This window comes from Gekko japonicus, unplaced genomic scaffold (assembly GCF_001447785.1).
Source record: "Gekko japonicus isolate JY-2015 unplaced genomic scaffold, Gekko_japonicus_V1.1 scaffold1050, whole genome shotgun sequence".
NCBI classification, from domain to species: domain Eukaryota; kingdom Metazoa; phylum Chordata; class Lepidosauria; order Squamata; family Gekkonidae; genus Gekko; species Gekko japonicus.
In genome coordinates this window covers 142,809-154,652 of record NW_015172034.1, presented here as the reverse complement: position 1 = coordinate 154,652, position 11,844 = coordinate 142,809, and the positions used below count along the sequence as shown (strand labels likewise).

The following is an 11,844-nucleotide window of genomic DNA, read 5'->3' as shown; positions in this document are numbered from 1 at the left end:
TTATTGATACCATCTTCAGAGACCATCTTGTTGTATGGAGCACTTTATTTGTTTTTGTTGTGACTTAATAGCTTTTAATGTTTTATACTGTTTTTATGTATGGGCTTGTGCCCCCGTGTAAGCCGCCCTGAGCCCGTTCGCGGAGAGGGCGGGGTAAAAATGCAATAAATAAAATAAAATATAAAATAAAATCCAAAATTTGCTTTCACCAAGGAGATACAAAACATCCATCTCCTTTGCATTCTGAATTGATAAGAAATGAACATTTACACGTAGATGGATGAGACCAAGATACAAATAAACTGCATTCTGCAGTACAAATGAAGAACATGTAGTTTTACTACTCACTCTGATGAGCTTAGCAACATGTGTCTTTCCACTGCCAGGCAATCCTCTCATGATAATGACAATCTAGAACAAAAGACAGCACAAATGGAAGGGTGACCATCTACCAAATATGAGGAAGGAATACAAAATACACAGCATAGTTCTTTCTCAATGTGCTATAGCTCAACTCCTCTGTGAAAAAGCAAGAGGGCACTAGAAGAATGGACCTGCCCCACAGATAGCAAACCAATGTTCTCTTCTGCCAAAGATACCCTGCTGGGGTTGGGTACTCTTGGCAGTGTGAGCGGATCCTCAGGAATCTAGAGAGATGAGTCTGTGATGGATGGTTTGATGGCATGGTGAGTTCATGGACATCACCAGCTGTCTAGAAAGGCTAGTAAGTAATACAGGGAGGAACCAAAGGCCATCATGCATATCAGTACCAGACATTGTTGGGAAGTGTAGTCGTGCAGTTCTTGAGGAAAAAGAAGGGCATCAGGTTTGGGGTGACTCATCCTTAAGGAATAATGGGTTAACTAGTTTGGGTAATGTAGACCGGAATCAGTTAGAATCTGGCAGCAAAGATGTGTTAGGAAGATGCAGTTATTTAAGGAGATCACAGAGTCAAGGACACTTGACAGAGGAAACCAAGTATAAGTGAACAGGGAAAATAATCAATAGGGCATGGCTATCTCTGGATAAGCTATACAGGAAGGACGCAATGATGGTGGAGCGGCCCTCTATGTCAGAAGGCATAAAACCCAAATGAAAACTTAAGAGCAACAGACTCTCACATGTATTTCCTAGATTTATGTTTTATGTTTTTCATGATTAATTATGACAGCCTTTGGCTATATACACAGTAAATGCTACCACATATTTCCTATACATTCTATTGCCTCAGAATGTTCACTTACCCTCTCTGGCCTACTCTCCCGTCCAGGTGGCTTCAGTATATCATCCACATTTTTAGATTCTGGTTTCTTCTCTACACGTGGTGCAGGAGGTGGTTGCCTAGGTATTGATGGAGCAGGAATAGGCATTCTCTCCTCAGGGTAATTTCTTCGGTCACCTGAACATAAGGTTTAGACACAGAAAAAGGAGAAACAAAATAAAAAATCGGTAATGAATGGAAAGGAGACTATTCTTCTTCTGCTATGCTTCACTAGTAAATTTTCCTGTCTGTGTATATCTCCTTAATTTATTTGATAATGAAGTATTAAAAATAACAAAAACATACCATGGGGTAATAAAAAACAATAAAATGCAAAGCCTTTCCCTGCAAGCCACAGGCACTGACATCTTCTGTAGCTTAGTTAAACTGTCTTCCACAAAGAGGGCTACATTTGAAAGACTGAAAAAATGTGTTCAATATTTTGAACACTTAAAACCCTTGAATATTCTGGATAAATACTACTATAAAAGACCTGTATGCAAGAACTTTGCTCATCATTATGCAATTTATATAACATATATATTCTTAGCGGATATCATTTTATTATAAGCAGAACAGCTTGTACACTGGGCTGGATCCAGCACAGCATTTCCATGGGTCAAGGACTGCTGCCTAAGCAGCACAACTTTATCAACTCTCCCTTCCCGTGGCAGCCAGAAATGCTCTTCAAAATCCTGGGGGGTGGGGAGAGCAATGGAAGTCATGCCATGCAGGCAAAAGTTGTGTCCATCCTGGATCCAAGCCTACACACAAGTGCAGAAACTGCAGAACTTTTCAAAAAGCAAGATGCTAAATTCTTGTCTTCAGCAAAACTTCAGCAGCCACTGGTGGATGAACAGTGACAAGGCTATAGGAAAAATGTCTTGCTTCGCAAATAATTAATGACATTTTCTTTCCTAATCAAGCCTATTCACAGACATATTTGTGTTCCAATTTTAAGCTAGATAGGTAACGTACAGCAATAACATTAAAGATTAACTTCTTACAGAACAAATGTCTCATAACCCCTTCCCACTGAAATCCCACTCTGTAATGACTACCAGTGTAGTGTGGGGCAAAGCGATGTGTGCATGGGATGTGCCGATTCTCCTTCGTATCCAAGAACTCACTGCCTACATAGCCTTTTGGAAGCCTTACTTCACCAGTGGTCAATGGGATTTTTTCCCTCCTACATCAAAATGTTAGTATGTAGCAAGAACAAAATAATAGTGATTCTTTTCCTCATTCTGCCTCAGAACTAAAAGCAAATGTGTCTCAAACTCATGTTTATTGTACAAGATTACGTCATTGAATATTTTAATTCTTGGCTCAGGAGGTGACATGTACTCATATTAACAATGAGGCATGACAGAGCTACATTCCTGTACTACTCTGATCAGTAAGACTGACAAGCATATTAACAATGAGGCATGACAGAGCTACTACTATGATCAGTAAGACTGACAAAAATATAATTACTGTTATTACTCTATTTGGAGTCAAGGAGACCAAATTAAGATACCTTCAATAATTACAGTTACTTACACCTTTTAAAGTGGAAGAATCAAGCAAGTTCATGCTCTCATCTCCATTCTAACCCCAATACTGTAATATTTGCCCAATGCTGAAGAACTGTACCTCCAAACACAGAAGGCCCATGGTCATAGGGAGAACGGTCCTGTTTTCTTTCATACGACTGTCTTTCAAATCCCCCCCTTCTTGAGTTTGAATGGTCTTTGTCACGGTAAGACTGAGTTCTTGAAGGAGATGGCCTGCCAATAGAGATAGCATTTAGTAACATTCAAGTTGGGGTACCATGAGGTCTCATGGAGAAAAAAAACACCCTGGTTCTCTGTCCCACACTGGCTCTACTTCTGTCAAGCAAATTTCAGGCAGTTGCAATTCATGCACAAGTGTTGCTTCTACCATTTGAGAGTTTTTAAATGATTTTTTGTTTTTCACTAATCAGAGTGGGTTTTCTTTCTCTCTCTCTCTTTTTTTGCAAACATCAGCATTCCCCGTGGGTTTGCAGAAAACTCTTATTGTATACCACCTTGGATGGTTTTGCTTTAAGGGGTTTTTTTTAACCACAAGGGGGCAAGGGGAGGGACACACAGCCACCCAACCAAAAAATTAGTCATATAATGAATACAAACCACAATTTGTTAATTAGCTGCGCTTTTGAGGTTTTTACAGTAGCCCAATAAAGTGTTGCTGAACTTACTGACAGGGTTCAATGGCAACTGGAAATCTAACAGAAGCAGTGGAAAAGCCTGTGGAACAAGCTGGAGAACTGGACCATTTCCTGCCTTCCCCCTTCCCAAGCAGCCTGCCATTTGTCCTCAAAATCGGCGTAGCAGCAGTGAGACACTTGCAAACAAAATGTGCTACAAGACAAGGCCCTGCTGCAATGACAGTGAATCAACGTAAAATTATCTTATCATCCTTCCTCGAGGATACCCTGCCTGCTGCTTTCCCCCTGACCCTATAAATTTTTTTGTTGGACAGCAAGTACAAAAGGGATGCATTTTCACTCTGTGGTGTATAATATAAGAAAACCAAGCCGCACCAGCAACTAGAAACAACAGCTAACTACCAAGGCCAGTCAAGATGTGTGGCTCCTGTAAACCAGAATCATAGTCACACTTCTTTCTTAGCTATTTCTCAGCCCAGTCTTTATGTTAGCCAAGAGGTTATTTTTTTGTATGGACATTTCACCGTATTTGATTTTATGTGCACATGTGAGGGGAACAACTTCAATGCAGGTGATGAAAAACTCAGAATTAGCCCACTCACCAACAGCTTAAAGCCCATTTAAAGGCCTACTACGTCTGAGTACCAAAGAAATCTTGCTCCTCCACCAACATTGCACCTGCAAAGTGTTGTTCAGTGAAGCTTTTTGGATTGTGAAGACCCTTGAACACCCTCTGACTGTGGAACGCAAAACCCATCATCAGCCCATATTAACTTATTTGCAAATCACTTTGCTGATAAAATTGCTTGCATCACCTCTAACTTGGACACCATACTGGATTTAAATTGTGTACGGTAAGTTGGGGTGCCATGAGGAACTGTGGGGCAGACATAAAACACCTCCACCCCACCCTCAACATCTGCTCTTCCAAGATTCTCTAAGCGCCAAAGGGCCTGAGCATGCCAATTTCTCCTTCACTGTCTATTCCCTCCTCGTTTAACTGACACTCAGCTTCTCTAAATATCTTGTTCCTTCTGAAAAACATCCATTATTTACCTGGTCTTTATTTTAGGTTTTTTGCCTTTTGGCTAATTTACAGAGCCCCCAGTCCCCCCTTTGCTTATTTTGGGAGTCTGTGCCTTGTCTGTGGGTAGCTCAGTTTTGGTGCTTTTGTGATCCACAGAAGTGCTAGCCAATGTTCCCTCTAAGCAAAAATCCTGTGAGCAAAACTTCTACTTTGTGAGCTACTGGCATTAAAGTTGTGAGCGAGCAATCTGGCTATTGCATAAATCAGTTTGCTCTGGGGCCATCCTTCCTGAGCAAAGGCAAAAATCTGTGAGCTGGAGGCTAAAAAACTGTGAGCTAGCTCACACCAACTCAGGTTAGAAGGAACACTCTTTACTCTTTAGATACAGTGATACTGGAATTCATTCTAGACTCTGCTAATCACAGTTGCTGGGATGAGTTTCAGCTGATTTCACCTACGACAGCTAGCAAGCTGTTTGAACAGGTACACACCACTACATGCCCTCTTGATCCTTAATCTTCTAATGAGTTGTGCCCAAGCCAGCCATGGGGCTCTAACTGGCTCAATCAGTTCAGTAGTCGCAAGATGACTCCCTTCCTTGGACTGCCCATTTTGGGGGCACAGCAGCAGAAGAAGACTTTTTAATTCCACTGGGCCTTTAATACTGGAACTCAAGTTATGCCAGCTGGAAGTTATACTATTCCTCATTACTTTGGGTACGTTTTCTTAACAACCACTTTAAAGATTTTTAATTGGTATGGTTGTTGATTACTGTAATGTTTCATTATATATTCTTGTACTAATGCTGGTTTGGATTGCCTATCTTTTAAAGTACTCTTTTGCTGAAAGGTATCATAGGAGATATAAACAGATTTGACCTAAATTAGGATCATAGTAATTTTGTGCAAAGATACTCATGTATAAAATAGCACTTCTTTCTAGAAAAGTGTTTGAGGATTATTGGTCCAAATGTAAGACCTCTGATCAACAATGATTATGATACCCTTTTGTTTTCCAGTTGTTCCTACACTGCATACCTGTCTTCTCGTGGATAACGATCTTTGTCAAATCTTTCCCTTTCATGGTCTCCAGAACCACGGTCCCTATAGGGTTCTCGTTCTCTTCTCAAATCTCTATGGTCTGTATTTGTATTATTTTGTCGCTCAAAGTAAGATTCTCTGTCCTTGATGTATCGATCTCTCTGGCCTGGATGCTCTGAAAAAAGAAATCAAAGTAATCTTTCTACAAGTCCCAGTTTATAAATTCATCAAAAGAACCAAGTGGCTTTCTTAAACTGTGCCACTTTAGGCTGTAGGCAGGAGTTGCTTACTGAAAGTCCAGCAAAAAAACCCTCAAAACAAAACACCTTTCTGTATGTTAAAAAAAACAAACCTGTATGGTAAGGAGAAGGTTAGGCTGTTCTCTATATGAAGTGAGTTTTTCATGGAAGAGCATTCAAACATACAACTGCTCTACCTACCACTTCATTCTGTTGCTTGTGTAAACTGGGGACAAATGATACAGATGTAGGCTGTAGAATGAAGTAACAAAACTCTTGGGCTGAAAGTCAAACCACAAGTTAGGGACTGCATTTCTGAATGCTCTGCCACAGTAAAACTTCCCTTTACACAGAAACTAGTACATCAGGGAGAAAAGTTTAATACAACCCTATTAATTGAATGTAGCTTATTACATGTAAGAAATATTTTTATGAAGGAGAGATTAAAAATATCTCTCACCTGTGGCCTGAAGCAGTACAAGCTATCACATTCTACACAATTACTATAAAGGCTATAATTTTTGAACATTTAAACAAATCATATTTGAGGAAATCATGAGGAAAGCACCCAAAAGGGAAGAGGAAAGTGCATTTTTGTTTCTTAATGTGGAATCTACCAAATATCAAACTGATGCCTGCCTTCTTCAAAGAGTCACTAATGACACACTCACCTTTTGAAAAAGACTGTCTCTCATGAGGAGGTTCTGGGTGCAGAGTTATTCTTTCCCCATAAGAAATTTGTCCACCTTTACTGGTGGTTATATCTGTTAAATACAAATTGGCAATATTATACAGATACTGTCAAAGTTACATCTGTGCTTTCTTTAGTCAAACACTAGAGGAGAAGGAACAGGAATCTGCTGCTTTAAAAAAAATCACCCCTGAGGTCAACAAATTACACATAGAACAAAAGATTCCATATTTGCCCATACTAGCAAATGTGTAATTAAATAAAAAACAGACATTACCTAGCTAAAATTGTTAAGGAGAAAACTCCTTAACAATGCAGCAACATGTCTAACATTTCTGTCTCCAAAGCAGGTGCCAATACTGTGCCTATTAATGATGGCTCATCATAAAGCAGATACACAATGCACAGTTGCTTTTTCATTTGTCTGAGAAGACATGATGCTAAAATCCCACTATTTGTGAGCATAGAATGTATGAGTAGGACGCAAACAGGGCACACTGCAACAAATATGGATACATGCTTCAGCACAAAGGTAACATACGTACTGGTAAGGGGCCCAAAATACAGACCATGAAAATTGTCAAGACCCATCTAGCCCAGCATTTGATCTCTAACAGTAGCAAACCATGGGGTATTGTCCATGGTGATCCATGTACTCCTCCGATCCAGACTATGCAGAGTTGCCTTTAAAGACAGTTCAGAAACTGCAACTGGTATCAAATGCACTGAGAAATGGCTGACAGATCCATATCACATTTTGCCAGTGCTAGAACAATTTGGCTGGCTCCCTAAATTTGCCGCCATTTCAATGATTTTTTCCAATTTATACTGTAATTTGAATTATTTGTTATATGTAGTTAAGCCATTAGAGGAAGCAGTGTTTTGATTAAGGAGGTGGCATACAAATATTTAAATAATAAATAAGCAAATAAGGAAGCCAAATGCCAGTGGAAACTCACTTGATGGTTTTTCCAAATCTGTAATGGATTATGTCTCTTTCTACATGGAAGTTCAAGTTACCTTACAACTTTTGCACAACCCACTGGAAAATTTATTCTCTTTTTTAAAAATTTAACGCAATCTAAGTCCAACCTTTACCAACCCCAGACCCACACTTTGATTTTAAAAATTTCACAAACCCTCGAACCTTCCCCTCCTCCCTCATTGGCACATACCACACAGCCCTCTTCAAAGCACATAAGGCAAGCCATATATGCTCCTGTGGATTGTGTAGTCTCCAACAATTCAATGAGACCCTTATCACCTAGGCTTTAAAAGCAGGTTTCAAAGAGGGAAAAAATACTGTTTGGGCAGTACTTACAAGCAGACCATACACTGAACATGAGTCAGCAGTGTGATGTGGTTGCTGAAAAGGCAAATGCGATTTTGGGCTGTATAGTGTCCAGATCACAAGATGTGATGGTACCACTTTACTCTGCTCTGGTTAGACCTCACCCAGAGTATTGTGTTCAGTTTTGGGCACACAATTTAAGAAGAATATAGACAAGCTGGAACGTGTCCAGAGGAGAGCAACAAAGATGGTGAGGGGTCTAGAGACCAAGTCCTATGAGAAAAGGTTGAAGGAGCTGGGTATGTTTAGCCTGGAGAGAAGACGACTGAGAGGGGATATGATCACCATCTTCAAGTACTTGAAGGGCTATGCAAGAGTTGTTTTCTGTTACCCCAGAATGTCGGACCACAACCAACAGGTTGAAACTAAATCAGAAGAGTTTTTGGCTAAACATTAAGAAGAACTTCCTGACAGTTAGTTGAGCGGTTCCTCAGTGGAACAGGCTTCCTCAGGAAGTGGTGGGTTTTCAAACAGAGGCTACATGGCCATTTGATAGCAATGCAGATTCTGTGAACTTACGCAGATCATGAGAGGGAGGGCAGGAAGGGTTGCCTCAGTGCTTAGTTCTTTTGGGCCTTTTTTACATGCCCAGGGAAATGCTGATTGCCACTTTGGGGTCAGGAAGCAATCCTGGAGGTTTTTTGTCATCTTCTGGGTGTGGAACGGCAGTCACTGCGGGGGTGTGTGGGGAGGTATTTGTGAATTTCCTGTATTGGGCAGGGGGTTGGACTAGATGACCCTGGAGATCCCTTCGAACTCTATGATTCTAAGTTTGGTTTGCTGATGGCAGCTCATTCCATAGGAGCGCAACTCAAAGTTGTAATCGATTTCAGCCTTTAATTGGAAAGGAGTCTGCACCAGGGACAGTAAGAAATGTACTTGTTTAATAACTTCTAGAGAGAGGCCACTTTAAATAGGGGTATGAAGGGATCTGCAAAAAGTTTCAGATCAGCTCAAAGAAACAGAGCAGTATTTAAAAAAACCCCATTATTTAATTTAAAACTGACTGCTAATGTCTGCCTCTCTCTTCTGGAAAATGGGGAAAAACTTAGATTTCATACCAGAAGTAACAATGAAATCCACTAGGACTGTACCTCCTTGGTGCTACTAAGACAATTAGCAGTTTCTAGAACTGAGCTACTGGTTCCCAACAACAACCCATCACTGCATTTTTTTGCAAGTGCTCCAAGGTGATCTGGAAGCTAGATGAATGTAGTGGCAGCATGTGCCCTTCAAAAGAGGGGGAAGTTGATTCAGTCCCCATCCCTTGGGGTGAAGAGTCCCTGCCCACATTCCTCGAAAACCAAGAAGGTCCCATTTTTACATTAGCCAGATACATATGAAGCTGCCTTATATTGAATCAGACCATTGATCCATCCAGATCAATACTCTTCAGGGTCTCAGGTGGAGGTCTTTCACATCATCTATTACCTGAGCCTTTTAACTAGAGATGCCAGGGATTGAACCTGGCAACTTCTGCATGCGAAGCAGATGCACTACCACTGAGCCATGATCTCTTTCAATGTTGGATCACATGAGAAGGGCTCATCCACTTACCTTCCAGACATCTCTCAGATCACCTCTTGCTGGGGTTCTTAGACACCAGTTTAAGAAACAGTGCCTTAAAAATCCATAAATTAATTATGCATTCTATACAGAAGCAGTTCTTTTTGTTAGTTCTAAAACTATTTAATGTGATGACTCCAAGTTCCAGCATTCCACAGGAAGGAGAAACATTTATATCCATTTGCTTTAACTCTTCACAATTTTATAAATCTCTACTTTATTCCAACATAAAAAGATGGAACACAGGCAACAAAGTCTATAAAAGGTCCTTCTCTCAGCAATTAGTTGGGAAAGCATTAGGATGACTGATACCAATTTTTCCAATATTTTAACACAAAAGTGTCTTCAGCAGCTCATTTATAATGCAGAGATTATGCTCCAGTGTACTGCTCTGAAGAAAGCAGTACTTGTTTCCTTTATGTTACAGGCATAATTAACATTTTAAAAATATTAGCAGTACTCACCTTGACCATGGTTATGGCCATGTCCGTAGTCAACAGTCTGATGAACAACTGGTGGTTTGGAAAGCTGTGGCATACCTGACGCAAGGGATGCTGGGCTTGGTGATGGCTCTGATTTAGCAAAGTCATACTCTGATTTCATTCCTTTATCTTCACTGGTATCCCAAAGTCCATGGAAAGAATCTTCATCCCAGCGCTCTTGGTTCATAGCAAGCGATGACCTCACCACTGGAGCTGAACCCGGAGCAGCTGCTTCAGTTGAAATAGGAACTGAAGTGTTTGGCTGCGTTGGTGGAGCCAGCGGCCTTGCAATGGGAAGAGGGGCCTTTGTGGCTGGAACAGGTGGCCTCACTGCTGGGGCCTTTGGGGCTACAGGGGTAGTTGTCTTTGTTGTTGGGGTAGGTTTCCGAAACAAGACTGGTGGCTTTATAATTACAGCTGGAGATGGTGTAATTGGTTGTTCCTCTACTGGTATTTCAGACTGCAATTCAGAAGAGGCCTAGATAAAAGGAAACATTTAATAGACTCATAATATAACCTAAAAATGCACCTTTTGGGAGATATTCCGTGTCCAAAAAAAGTAAATACACCAAAGCTATTTTTCAAACCATAGTTGCTTCATAGAGCTTTTAAGGTAATAAGACTTTATTATAATGGAATGATTCAGGAAGAAAGCTCTAATAATGGGAAAGAGATTGTGGACTGTACTACTGTTTATAGTATGTGCTGGGGGGGCAACAGTGGGAGAGCTTCTAGTGTCCTGGCCCCACTGGTGGACCTCCTGATGGCACTTGGTATTTTTGGCCACTGTGTGACAGAGTGTTGGACTGGGTGGGCCACTGGCCTGATCCAACATTGGCTTCTCTTATGTTCTTATCTGTTGCTGTATATATTATCTTATTTAATTTCTGCATGGTTTGATATGCCATGTTAAAACGTATAAATTGTTTCAGCTTTGTTCCTGTAGTGGAATTTATTATATGGGCCTGAGTTTCTGTCTAAAGAGCTTTGCAGTATAGCTGATGTGACATTCTTGTAAGCCACGGTTGATTGTTTTCCTAGTGTCCTTGGCCTTCCTATGTATAAAAGAATAGTTTATATATTTCTATGGTTATCATTTCCTTCTTTGGCGCCTATGGGTCTCCACAATGCTTTCTTCTCTTGGGTGGATGTCTGTAGTGCATGACCTACTGATAATGCGCTTAAAACAGGGGTTACAGCTATGTGCTGTACTTCCCATGCAGTCAAAATTAAGTCAAAACAGTTTATCTACTGAAGACTTTTAGACTGCGGCTCTTTCACACATGTTGTGTGGCTCCTGACAGAGTGGCTGGGGAAGTGAAGGGGAGGCAGTCTTCCCTTCCCCAGCCAGTGCTCCCCTCCATGGGTAGGCTTGAGGTGTGTGTGTGTGTGTGTGTGGAGGGAAGCAGAGAAAGAAAGCAACTTTAAATGTGTTCTCAAAGCCCGCACCCCCCTGGCCGGCTTGGAGAAAGCATTTGTCTCTTTAAATATCATTATCAATATCTGTTTTAACCCCTTTTGTTTTTATTTCTGGCAGTCTTTTTAATGTTAATAAAAAGCAAATTTGCATATTTTCCAATAAAAACGTGTGTAATATTTGTTCCCCCCTCATGGATCACTGCCTTGACGTGGCGAGAGGGCTTGCGTGGTTCGATGAGGCTGCGGGCTATGCCGTGGAGGGCCACCCAGGACGGACAGGCCACAGCAGAGAGTTCAGACAAAACGCGATCCACTGGAGAAGGAAATGGCAACCCATTCCAGTATCTTTCTCAAGAAAACCCCATGGACAGTAACAAAAGGCTACAAGATACGACACCGGGAGCAGAGGGCAAGTACAAGTAACCCCAGAAAGAGTGAAGTGGCTGGGCCAAAGCCGAAAGGATGCTCAGCTGTGGATGTGTCTGATGGTCAAAGGAAAGTCCGATGCTGTAAAGAACAATACTGCATAGGAACCTGGAATGTAAGATCTATGAATCAAGGTAAGCTTGACGTG

General features: G+C 41.1%; 1 protein-coding gene across 2 annotated transcripts in view; it reads right to left on the bottom strand.

The window, feature by feature from the left end:
• Positions 1–11,844, bottom strand: part of YLPM1 (YLP motif containing 1) — a 66,548-nt gene that overhangs the window by 27,767 nt on the left and 26,937 nt on the right. For both annotated transcript variants that reach the window (XM_015420638.1, XM_015420639.1), the window contains exons 7-12: positions 9,834–10,329; positions 6,433–6,525; positions 5,520–5,697; positions 2,900–3,033; positions 1,245–1,399; positions 349–411 (exon numbers count right to left, since the gene is read on the bottom strand). In XM_015420638.1, the coding sequence (XP_015276124.1) occupies positions 349–411; positions 1,245–1,399; positions 2,900–3,033; positions 5,520–5,697; positions 6,433–6,525; positions 9,834–10,329 (1,119 nt within the window). The remainder of the gene's footprint in view (positions 1–348; positions 412–1,244; positions 1,400–2,899; positions 3,034–5,519; positions 5,698–6,432; positions 6,526–9,833; positions 10,330–11,844) is intronic.